We start from the raw sequence: 13,339 nt of genomic DNA on the forward strand, positions 1-13,339 counted from the left end.
ATAATGCACAAAATCTGTATATAAGCTCGGTGTTCTGTGACTTCAGTGTACTACCTCAGGCAGCACTTGAGAGTGCTTTGTGGCCGTGGTCCAATTCATGAGTGATTAATAAACTTGTTATTTATTCCCAACACCAGTGCTGATCTCAGCTTTGTTGATTTTTGAACCTGTGGACAAAAGGGTGACCCTGCACCAGTGTACCCCTAAAAGGGTATATTTCCATAGTTGGCGGCTGTCGTGGGTAGGCCTGGGCGTAGTATGTATAGCAGCACTACACGTAGTCTGCATAGCGTAGCTGATGACACTGTGCAATTGTCTGCACTGTGCAAAAAACGCAAAATAATTGCAAATGGCATCCTACACAGCGCCAGTTATGATAAAATAAGTATCTCTATCTTTATATGCTAAAGTGCATATAATACTTTCACAAAAGTGAAACAAGCAGTGAGAGTACTGATGATATTGGTATCTTCCCTAACCTAGGGGGAGTACCAAACAAATGCCTTGAAATCTCCAATCTTCTTAGGATCATCCCATACACAGTTATTGGCAAAAAACATTCCCAACCAAAGGCCCTGCAAAGCATTATGGGACAAGATTAGCAGTGGGCAGTGAATTTTATAGTATCCATAATCAAAATAATTTCACAAAAAGCTTGCCTAAGAAGAAGGAGATCGCTGCGACAATTTGGAATGGCTGTACAATCTGTATCCTTGGTCTGACTTTGACTGCTGCCAGCATTGCTACTGTAAAGTAGGTAGTGGAAGAAGTAAGGCCTTGTGCCTCTATACGTAACATTACTGTTACATCACTTGCTGAAAAAGAGCACTTTCATTTTGTTTTGCTGCAACATGAACAGGGATAACGCCAAAATCCGAGAAACAATTTATTTCTCTATATGTTGCATCAGACACACCAGCTAAGTAATGTTACTAACTGTTGGGGGGTTTGTAGCAAGATTCCTCCTCAGCAGAACATAAAAGGAATCCCAATGTCACTGCTGCCATTCTCTCACAAGGGCTCATGCCCAGCTTGGTTCAAACTTCTATATGCCTCTAATGAGCAAAGTCTGTTACCCCAACGAAGATGGGGACCCATAAGCAAAAGGGACTGCTTTTAGAAATGGAAGAATATAGTAAAGTAAGTGCAGCAACAACCTATGTATATCCAAATTCTAGGTTGGCTAAAGGAAATGGACCCTTTGTTATCTCTGTTGCCATGACCACTGCCTTCTTTGTATCCAAAGGACAGGCGATGTGCCAGTGGACTACAGTAACTGTACTACAGTGTTGCAGATGTCTATAAGAGGCCGAAGTAGCTTCCTTGCATCATGCCGGCTGGAAGAGGTGGGGCTTGGGGGCTCGGCATTGTCATGGATGAGTAGCTATGTATCTGGCCGTACGCAGAGTGTCATTATTGGCTCATTCCGCTCTGCACCTGTGGAGCTGACCAATAGGGTGCCGCAGGGCTCTTGTTTGAGGCCCACACCTTTCAACATTTATGTGGCCCCCCTTGCCAGTCTCATGAAATCATAAGGTTTCATCCCTGTGTCCTATGCCGACAACACACAGCTTCTCTCCCCTTTCAGGACATTAACCATGGCGGGTAAACAGTCCTTTTCTGATGGCATGAGGGCTGTATCACAATGGATGGCCTCAAATTTCCTGCAGTGTAATGTAGGGAAAACAGAGGTGGTGCTTTTTGGGGAAGTTCCACTGTTGTGAACGCCAGATTGGTGGCCATTAGATCTGGGCCCGTCCCTCACCCCAAGCAGGTGGTGAAAAACCTGGGTGTCCATTTGGATCAAGGTTTAACCCTAAAAGAGCAACTTAACCAAACAGCTGGCTCCTGTTTCCATATTATTGAGTTACTCCAAAGAGTGTTTCCACTACTTCCGGACTCTAGCAGGAAAACCCTTGTACAGGCTCTAGTGCTCAGTCGCTTGGATTATTGCAATGGGCTACTGATCTCAGCGAATGACAGCTTACTTAGCGGACTTCAGGTGGTCCAAAACACTGCTGCTAGGTTAGTCTTGAATGCACCACACAGATCGTCATTGCGCCCACTTTTGGAATAGCTCCATTGGCTGCCTATCCGCCAACTGATTAAATTCAAAACTTATTGTGTCATTCACAAGGGTCTGCATAATCTGGGCCCCACGTATCTGGCGGAGAAATTTGTCCCTTATGTTCCAGCATGTGCTCTTCGCTCCAGTAATCAATCCCTTCTTCAAGTTCCCCCCATTGGAAGGGCAAGACTTGGAGGAAAGGCTCTCACCTACCTTGGCCCTTGCCTTTGGAATAAACTCCCTGCCACTCTTAGATTATGTACGGATCACTTTACTTTTAGGAAACTGTTAAAAACTTTTCTGTTTCAAATTTAGTAAACACTTTAGGACCTCAGGACCATCTACTCCTTTTCTGTTAATTTGAGCGCAGAGATACTCCTTCGGGAGTCAATTCTAGCGCTATACAAACCCATAAATAAATAAAATAAATGTCACACTTATTTTGTTTGTGGAACTAAGGCATACTGCTTTCTACATCCAGGCTGGTCTGGTACCTGTTACATAGCCTTCCTTCTACCCCCTGTGTTTTTAGCTCCCCCAAGCTACCATCAAGATGTGCAATTGTTCCATCACCATGCTGGTAGTAGGGGAAACGTGCAATTGATTTCTCTGTAGTTGACCAGACGGAGACCACATGGAAATAATTGTGTCTTCACATCGGACAATTCACCTTCTGCATATGCGGTTATTTACAAAAGGCATAAATTAGTCACTGAGATACATCAAGATTCAGGAATACCATGCTGGTAGTAGGGGGATAATGTGCAATTGTTGTCTCTGTAGTTGACCAGACAGAGACCACATTGGAATAATATAGACTGGAGCATGCTGTATCATCGGAGCCAGCTGTTGTGTCTTCAAACCGGACAATTCCATAAATTAGTCACTGAGATACACAAAGATTCAGGAACATGGACTTGGGCTGGATGGTTCTGGAGCGTATTTTCTGTATGGGGATTGAAAATATTGTCGGACTTGTCCATAATTATAGTTATTCTCTTCTTTTGTTGTTTATGTATTCAATGCGGGCCAATGTTTTGTTCCCTCTGTATTTCCACTTCTACTACTTGTTTACCAGCTAAAACAAATGTCCAAAATGTAAATGCCAGTTTAGCAATAGACCGAGAAGTCAGTGATATGATGTTAATCAATATATATGACATTTATCGTACCCCTTTAGAAGCATAAGAAAAATGTCTTAGCTTTTGCCAAAAGGGCCGTCTGTGCAAAACGTGGAATATTTCTTTGGCATAAGCAACAGCCATTTTGGCTGAGGTGTCCATTTTGTTTCCTTCCTAATTCTCCCATCCTCTGCTGCTCATCCTTTTTCCTGCCTGTGCTATCTATTTTAGTTGACTTACTGACTCAGCTAAAAGCAATGTGTGTGCTGAGAGTTTGTAGCTGCCAGTACACCTGTTAAATGTCAATCATTTGCTACTGCCATAAGCACTCCTGCTCCCCCTCCCACTTTGATGACCATCTGGCTTTTCATCTGTCCTTGTTTGCTGAAAACTAATTCTAAAACGTGTCTTCCTATTTCTGTTCAATTGTTTACAATGCACAAAATCTGTATATAAGCTCTGTGCTTTGGGACATTAGAGTACTACCTCAGGCAACACTTGAGCACTTGAGAGTAATGTGTGGACGTGGTCCCACTCATGAGTGATTAATAAACTTGTTATTTATTCCCAACTCCAGAGCTGAGTTCTATTTTGTTGGTTTTTGAACCCGTGGACAAAAGGGTGACCCTGCACCAGTGTACCCCTAAAAAGGTATATTTCCACACAAGTAAGCAGCATCTCAGTGCTTTTGTTCACCAGGTGGCCACAGGTAGGTCCAGTGGGCCCTCGGAACCGCACAGTGGGCACGGTTCACAAAAGTAATCTGAGACAAAATCCTAAATTTACGACTTTAGGTGTTCACAAAAGGCAGTGAGGCGTAGTAAAGTTAGGATTTTGTCTTAAGTTTGTCTCAAGTTTTGGTCTTAAGACAAAATCCTAACTTAAGTTTAACTTAAGTGTAAATTAAGACTAAAACTTAAGATAAATTTAAGACAAAATCCTAAATTAATCTTCATTTAAACTTGTTAGGATTTTGTCTTAAGACCAAAACTTAAGACAAAATCCTAAATTAAACTTAAGTTAAATTGAAGTTAGGATTTTAAAGTTTAGTTATGATTTTGTCTTAAGAACAAAACTTAAGACAAACTTAAGACAACATCCTCAGTTAAACATAAGTTAAACTTCAGTTAGGATTTTGTCTTAAGACCAAAACTTAAGACAAACTTAAGACTAAATCCTAACTTTACTACTCCTACATGCCTTTTGTGAAAGTCGTTTAAAGTTAGAATTTTGTCTCAGATTACTTTTGTGAATCGGGCCCAATAAGTCTGCCTGCATTAGGTCGACTATCTCACATAAGTCCTAATTTATTTTTATTTTTTTTAAATCTTTCTATTATTTCAAAATACAAACAAGACATGGAGGAGGACCATCATAAATACAATGCGTCAGACAGTACACACTGAGAGAAAACTCAGCAGTATTTCAACCATTTAACAAGGCTCATGGACCCTATTCCAAGTCTATCTCTATGATGTCAAGCTCCCTCAATCAGTACAGTACCATATTCGAGCCTAAAGCTCTAGATCCTTAGTCATTATTCCATACATGGCCCCCCTCACAGTCTATGAACTCCCAAATCCCCCGCCCCTGCTGCCTGCGCTATAATCCAGCTAAAGAATGTGAATAAGGTACTATCCTAGTCTATGATCTGTGTACTGGTCATCTCATCCATTATACTACGAATCGCTGTGATCACCCAGAAGTCGGGCCCCCGCGCTCGTCTCCCCAAGGCCAGAGGAAACCGCCTGCGCCTGCTCCCCCTTCATCGATGAGCCTGACTCCGAAGCTGTATCCGCATCCAGCATCCTGAGTTCCACCACCAAGGCTTCCCACGCCCGCGCTGCCTCCAGCACCCTGTCGCTTTTGGATTTATGGGCTTGTTGCAATTGAACAGAACTCTTGCTGCCCGCCCACATAAGGAACGCTGCTTTCCATCTAACATAGCTAGGGCCAGTCGCTGCCTTCCAGTGTAATGTGATTTCCCTTTTAGCCATATTGAGACCCAAGTCCATAAACTTGCTAGTTATCTTATTTTTCCTAGTGTGCGGGAACCAGTGCAGAAGACACTCTCCTTTATCCATATCGACTTGCCGTGCAGTTACTCTGCAGAGTGAAGTAGTTATCTCCTTCCAATATGTTCCTAGCTGAGGACAATCCCACAGCATATGGCTCAGGTCCGCTCCTTGCAACCGGCACCGGGGGCAGATCGCAGTATCTATCCTAAAATACTGATTAATTTTAGCTGGCATGAGGTATGCCCTATGCAATATAAAGAATTGGATAAGTTGGAATCTAGCATTCCTGGTACCCTTCCAAGCTCTCTTAAGTATATGTGACCAGGTCGCGTCCGGGATAGCCCTATCTAAGTCCGCCGCCCAGTGCCCCCTGCAGTTTTTGTAACGGGTTAAGCCCTTCCCCAGCATACGTTTATACAGGCAGGTGACTGCCTTAAACGTACCCGCTGCCATCACTATGTATTGCCATGCTTCGCTTAATGGTGGTTCTGAGACGCCAGAGCCCCAATGTTTCTGTATGGCTGTTATCAATGCCGCATGCAGCAGGAAGTGACCGCGTGGAAGACCAAAGTCTCCTGCAACTTGCTATAGGGCAGCAGTGCCCCATCCGCGTACAAATCGCCCACCATCTGCAGACCTAGCTCCTCCCATTCCGCTAGACTGGACCAATCACCACCGTGTGGCAATGCCGTGCACATGCCCAGTGGTATCCTGGGTGCGTACGGGCGCTGCACCCCAATCCTAGAATGAAAACGTTTCCAACAATGCCTCAGGATGCCCTCAACTATCGATAAATCCGCAGCCCACATACGTCCTAATGAGCTCAGATATAGTATATACAAGACAATGTTGCTGCTCCTAACAGCACTTGCCATAAAGATAGATCACACACGGATATCCAACAGAGCACATACAATAGAACACCTCATATCAATACTGCTCAAAGATTCCATCAAAGTAATGCCAAGACCCTCTCAAAGGGGCACTCAAAAAGAATTTGACATGTGTAGCACTTGTTAGGACTTCAGACAGATGTATCTGGAACGAAAAATGACACAGCCATTTCTCATTGAACACGATACTGGTACCAACCAGTGTCAATGTTAAGTGATAAAACATGAACAACAAGATATCAGTGCATAATTTGAGCCGGTGGTTTCCGCTGCTCAGCACCAGCTCTTAATTTCTGCACCAGCGCTTGTGACAATCTGCCACAAGGTGGTGCTGTCTGGCTAATTCAGAGATGACCACAACTATAGTTAATTATTAATTCAATATGTATTAAAAATTACTATTACTTGCTGACCAAACAAAAAAGTATAGTTTAGAGGGCCTGAATAGTCAGAATTTTCAAACTTGTAAGAGTGTGGTGGTTAGTAGTTGTTTTGTTACCATCATTGGCAGCATGTTAAGGGCAATGTGCAGTACAAGCTGCAGTGGCCTCTTGACAAGAGTCCTGGTCCTTACTTCTTTACAAATTAAGCACTGCAAGATTTCACCATAAAATGTCTTACGCTCTGTGGTGAATAAAATCAGAATCAGGTGCTGAGGCACCCAGACGAAACCCAAAGTGCTAGAAAGTGACACCTACCACAAGCTGTGCTGCAGAAATGCCAGTACCATTAGCATAGGATGGAAAAGGAGATGAGGGAATCATAGCAGTTTTCCAGTAAAAGAGAGTACTGTATAAAAGGCAAAGGGAGTACAGGATAAACGGAATGGAAAATGACAAATCAACAAACAAACAATTAAGGGTCCATAGGGGAAAGTGTTTAATTTCAGCGTTCAGCGCCTTATAAATGCACCTACCTGAGAATGGGTTTCAGGACTGTCTGCAGGGTCGTCTGAATTGTTGTGTTGTAGGTACAGGAGAAGGGGAACTTCAGAAGACTGCTTCTTATAAGACTACTGGAAGTGTCCGGAGGAACATACAGGACGTTTGAGAAGGTGAGCGTCTTATCAATAGGATTTATCTAGGACAGGAATGATCGATGTTTAACAAAAGAAAAGAAATGAAAAGTGATCGTTGGGAAATACTTCTTCCTTCGTTCTACATCTTAAATTCTCAATTGTAGCATTATTAACGTTATTAAAAGTACAATATACCAATTTAAAATACAGATGTAAAAGTCACAAAACTCAACCACCACATCAGAAGTACACAAGTGAACGTGAGAAAGGGAGTCAAAATAACTTGCATTTGTTTTTTGTTTTTTTGTTTTTTGTTTAAGAGATTTTTATTGAAGTTTTACACGAAAAATTACAAACCAATACAAATTCAAGATGTAAGCGTAAAATATAAAATATACAGAGAATAGTGTACGAAATATAACTAAGCAAATAACATATTGATAGGATATGAATCGAAAGAGAGAAGGAAAGGAGAAAGAGAAAAAGAAACATTTGTAATTGCTAAAATAGTTGAAATTTAGAGTCAAGGTAAATCAAGCGAACAGCATAGGAGGGCTGGGTGTTACTTGCGGGATTTGCTGTAGCTTTATTCTTCGAAATTACAGCAAAATTACGCAAGATTACCCGAAATTATTTTCTTAGCGCCAAATTCACCCTTGTGTCTAAGATGAGCCAGAGAATGCATTTTGCGCTAAGAAAATAGCTATGAATGCAACCAAACGTGAACAGCAGCAGCCAGCAGCTAATTGGGATCTGTCCATGAACTCTCAGTTAGGAATTTTTCCCCCAAAGTACTACAAGTTATGCTAATAGGGATAATCTCATAATTTCGAGTAATTTCACATCACATGAGTAAGGTGCAAATAGTCCGTTTACTAAACATAGTAAAATGTTTACTCAGGCCTGCAGCATAGCTCAAAATACTAAAGCCAAATCTCCTGTGAAAAAAACGCTATGTTGCGGCCGGCATTGGCCACGTCATAGTGCTTTTTTAGGTCGAGCCTTCTCAGCGCATACGCTGCAAAGGAAAACGACCTTTTCCGAGCGCTTAGGCTTTTCAGCCAAGCACGTACATGCGTTCCATTGCCTTCAATGGCAACGCGTGCACATCAAGAGATTCACTTGCGGCCCATCTGGTCGCAATTATTGTTCCCGCGAGTAAATCCCTCCCCCCTGCTGCCGCGCGAGCACTTTTTTTCTTGTTATAAGTTAGGCTGTGACTAGTAGTGTGCTTGTCAATGGGGAGAGCGAAGAAATATGCTAATGATGCCATATATATTTATTTTTGCAGTTTAACATAGTAGGAATTAGACCGAAAAATACCACAGCGGTTTACATCATCACCAGTTGCATTAGAGACAGACATATTCATTTGTAGGCACAGGAAGATTAACCGACCACGACCTCCTGCCAGATTCGAACCTGGGTGGCCAGCCTCAAAGTTGGCCGCCCTAAAGGTTGAAAATTGCAAAAAACACAGTTGATGGACAGAATGTAGAACAATGTCATACATTCACCCCAGTACAAGGATCTGGGCCTAAATCCATCGTTTTTTTGCACTCCACATCACCCTGGGTTAAACACTGGCTATATGCAAATCAGCTCTGACCCTGTGCCTCATGGGAACAGTCCAGTCTGAACTACCAAGCCGTGTCTTTCCCAGACCGGAATCAAGCATCCAAGGACCAGTTTCTGGCTATCAGCCTTCATCAGCCTGGATAGCTTGACTCCAGTGGTGTGGAGAGCCTGGGACTCACGTCTGAGTATACCCAGCACACTCGGGGTGAAAATTGCAAAAAACACAGTTGATGGACAGAATGTAAAAAATGTCATACATTCACCCCAGTACAAGGATCTGGGCCGAAATCCATCGTTTTTTTGCACTCCAGACCACCCTGGGTTAGACACTGGCTATATGCAAATCAGCTCCGACCCTGTGCCTCATGGGAACAGTCCAGTCCGAACTACCAAGCGATGTCTTTCCCAGACCGGCATCAAGCATCCAAGGACCGGTTTCTGGCTATCAGCCTTCATCAGCCTGGATAGCTTGACTCCAGTGGTGTGGAGAGCCTGGGACTCACGTCTGAGTATACCCAGCACACTCGGGGTGAAAATTGCAAAAAACAGTTGATGGACAGAATGTAGAACAATGTCATACATTCACCCCAGTACAAGGGTCTGGGCCTATATCCATCGTTTTTTTGCACTCTACACCACTCTGGGTTAGACACTGGCTATATGCAAATCAGCTCTGACCCTGTGCCTCATGGGAACAGTCCAGCCCGAACTACCAAGCCATGTCTTTCCCAGACCGGAATCAAGCATCCAAGGACCGGTTTCTGGCTAACAGCCTTCATCAGCCTTGATAGCTTTCCCGGACCAGTCTTTCCCAGACCGGTCCGGGAAAGACATGGCTTGGTAGTTTGGACTGGACTGTTCCCATGAGGCACAGGGTCAGAGCTGTTTTGCATATAGCCAGTGTCTAACCCAGGGTTGTGTGGAGTGCAAAAAAACGATGGATTTAGGCCCAGATCCTTGTACTGGGGTGAATGTATGACATTGTTCTACATTTTGTCCATCAACTGTGTTTTTTGCAATTTTCACTCCGAGTGTGCTGGGTATACTCAGACGTGAGTCCCAGGCTCTCCACACCACTGGAGTCAAGCTATCCAGGCTGATAGCCAGAAACCGGTCCTTGGATGCTTGATTCCGGTCTGGGAAAGACATGGCTTGGTAGTTTGGACTGGACTGTTCCCATGAGGCACAGGATCAGAGCTGATTTGCATATAGCCAGTGTCTAACCCAGGGTGGTGTGGAGTGCAAAAAAACGACGGATTTAGGCCTAGATCCTTGTACTGGGGTGAATGTATGACATTGTTCTACATTCTGTCCATCAACTGTGTTTTTTGCAATTTTTGCCCTGAAGGTTGAGCCACATCTTGCAGGTAGGCTGAAAAAAAGGCACACGAAGAATTGGTTCCAAAAATAAAGCTGCCCTTCGCTTTTCAAAGGGGTTTGGACGGCCTGAAAAGTACAATAGCCCCAGCATACATGACTGCTTAGAGAATTTGGTGTCCTGAGGCTGCAGCAGCCGGGACAACAGAGCACGACGTGGAGGGGGCGCTATTGCCCTTTTAGCCAAATGGGCGTTGGTGCATCAATCAATGAGAGTGTGAATGCTTGCAAAGAGATTACACGCCTACCGCTCCTCCTCCTTGGTAGCGTTGAATCCTCAGATGTAAGGAGTCTTTAATAGATGAAGGTATGGCCCGCCCCCAACTAGTCAGAGCTGAGTAGAATGCGGGGCCATGGTCGGTGTGCGTAAGACAATGGATATTTGCGTGTTTTTCAACTCCGTGACATGGCAGTGTGAAAGAAAACATCTTCGCTGGTTCTGGCTGGACTTCCGAGAAAGTTAAAGATGATTTGGTGCCCCAATCTGAGACTCCCCCGCATGCCATGCCTGGGACCCCCTCAGGAGTCCCCACGTCCAGCGTCTGGGTTTGGCACTTTCGGCCGCTGGTCACCTACTGGTTAGCCTCTTGGTTCCCCCTGCCGGCAGAGGCGCAACGAGAGTGAAATTTCGGGTGGGGTGGGTTATAATCCTTCCAGAAAAATGCAGAGTGGAGATGCAGGGGCTCTAAGAATGAGTGAAATGTCAATAAAGCCTCATTAAAAAAGTAAATGGTAGTTTAAAGACCTGTGAAGTGCTCGGGTACGGCTGTGTGTGTGCCCTCGAAGCTGTCTCAGCCCAGGCTGACACATACAGGGAGTGCGGGGGTGCTGAAGCCCTTTGAGTCAAATGGGCGTTGTGCACCTGTACAGCACCATATACTTCCGACATCTGGTTTGTACAGACACAGATTGATAAAGCAATGTGACCTGTATCAGAAGTTAAGTGGTGGAAATTATATAGCACGCGTTCTGCCGTTGGTATGGCCTGGTAGAACTGTCTAGAGTATATTGCGACATGTCCATCACAGAAAACATTTAATGTGGTTTATAATTGTATGTTTTGCTTCTGCATCGTCAAGGCCGGTTGAGTCATTCTGATTGATGGTGGATGGTGATGTGTTATATGTATTATCACTGCGTCTGCACAGGTCCGGCTAACTCCAGTTCTGCACAGAAGGTACTTGTTTATTATTACTGTGGTTGTGCTTTTTTATCCATGAACAGTGTTCAAGTCCTGTGAAAGTTTGAAAGAGCACCTGCAGAAGGAATCACGTCTAATATACTTCTATGGCTGCACATGTGCTATTTTTTTTATTTTTTACCGTAGCTACCAAATTTTTTTATTTTATTTTTTATCGTACCTTTATATAGTGCGAACACGGCCCAATATTACTGGAGCGCTTTACATGAGCACTAGTTGCATTACACAAGGACACATTCTTTTTTTGTAGTCACAGGGAAAGTAAGTGATGTGCCCAAAATCACAGGATATTGAGCTGACGCCATCATTTAAAAAACACCAAAATTAGCGGAGCTTCAGGTTTAGCCACTTTACATGTAATTACTTGTCTTTTGTTGAGGAAAGCCTTTTAAAATGCAAAATAAACAACAGCGTGATTTGTTGCTGCTCTCTCATTGACTCATTGGAAACAAACACACTACATTTCCGAGTGTGCATTAGGCTGTCCTTCAGAGCTTGGGGCTTGTTTTATATGCTAGGATGGGTAAAATTGCCTCCAAAGGAGTTTGTTGTACTAAAGAGGTTAACTTAGTTATGTAACTGAATTGAATACAGGTAACTTAATTATCCTGGGTGAAATTAATTATAATAGCTTCAATGAACATTCATATACTTAACTAAACATGACAATACTTAACATTAAGACAAAAACAAATAGACATGTGTATAGGCAAAAAAGTGAATTTTATCAGAATTGGATCATAAAGGGAAAAATACAAAGCATAAAAATGTGCAAAACAGGAATACAGGATAAATATCACAAATCAAATCAAAAATCTCTGTAAAGCCTGTGGGTGGCCTATCCAAAATAAAGGTTTTTAAGGAATTTTCTTTTGGATAAAGCTGGGAGTCGACGTTTCGGTCTTTATGGGTAACTCTTCAAGACCATCATCAGGACAGTAGACAATTAATATTGTAAATCCCTTAAATCGATAACCTTAACTCCGCGTGGTGGAGAGAGATGGAGCCGGGGCAGAGGTTGATCTATGGACTCACGGAGAAGTTGGAAGTTGGGAGTTATCGATTTCAGGGATTTACAATAATAAAACCTTTATTTTGGATAGGCCACCCTATACACATGTCTATTTGTTTTTGTCTTAATGTTAAGTATTGTCATATTTAGTTAAGTATATGAATGTTCATTGAAGCTATTATAATTAATTTCACCCAGGATAATTAAGTTCCCTGTATTCAATTCAGTTACATAACTAAGTTAACCTCTTTAGTACAACAAACTCCTTTGGAGGCAATTTTACCCATCCTATCACGTTTTTACCCAAGCCCCCAAAGGTTTACTGGGTTGCTCACTTTATCTACCACCATTGTTTTATATGCAACCTCAGATGTCCAATAAGACTCATATGAAAGAAAGCGCGATGAAGTAGTCAACGCGGCGCTATAGATCTTTTTTTTATTTCCTTTCAGTCCTGTTGCACAGCAGCCTGCAACATCTTTAAAAACTTAACAAGGGCAAATAGCTGGGCACAAGCTATTTAGCTGTGTTGCATTTTTTGATGATGTTGCACACCATTTGACTGGGGCTGGGAGCACGCAGATGCACAGTAGAGAGTTGGAGGGAGGCGCTGAAGGCAAGCAGATGGACAACAGAGGGTGGAGGGAGAGGGAAACGGCCTTTACAATGTTGGCTGAACCATGCATGCCATTTCCAGCAAGCATAACCACTCTTGCCTTACAGTTTTCAGGGCTGGGATAGTTTTAGGGCCCAAGGGCAGGTCTGGAGTCAGGGTAGTTTTTAGTATGTGGGGATGGGTTTTAGGACTCAGGGTGGGGTGTTTAGGTTATGATCTTACCACGCATATCCCTTTACTAAACATGTATTTACAATGAAATTGCATGGTAAAGTCATGTGTGGTAAAGGCATGGATGGTAAAGGAATGGGTGGTTACGAGGTATTCGTTGTTGGGACGCATGGTTTAGCAAGGCCTGCTTCTGTCATACAACCAGAGGGAGATGCTCGAGTCAAGCAAATGAGAGGGACAAGGAAACTAATAAAAAGTAAACAATG

At 43.2% G+C, this 13,339-nt stretch overlaps 1 protein-coding gene across 1 annotated transcript in view; it reads right to left on the bottom strand.

Moving 5' to 3' along the window:
* Nucleotides 1–13,339, bottom strand: part of LOC147663783 (uromodulin-like) — a 121,734-nt gene that overhangs the window by 53,084 nt on the left and 55,311 nt on the right. The window contains exon 2 of the mRNA XM_086950200.1: nt 7,017–7,180. Coding sequence (XP_086806326.1) covers nt 7,017–7,180 — 164 coding nt within the window. The remainder of the gene's footprint in view (nt 1–7,016; nt 7,181–13,339) is intronic.

The sequence above is a fragment of the Lissotriton vulgaris genome, unplaced genomic scaffold (genome assembly GCF_964263255.1).
Source record: "Lissotriton vulgaris unplaced genomic scaffold, aLisVul1.2 SCAFFOLD_701, whole genome shotgun sequence".
Classification (NCBI taxonomy): Eukaryota; Metazoa; Chordata; class Amphibia; order Caudata; family Salamandridae; genus Lissotriton; species Lissotriton vulgaris.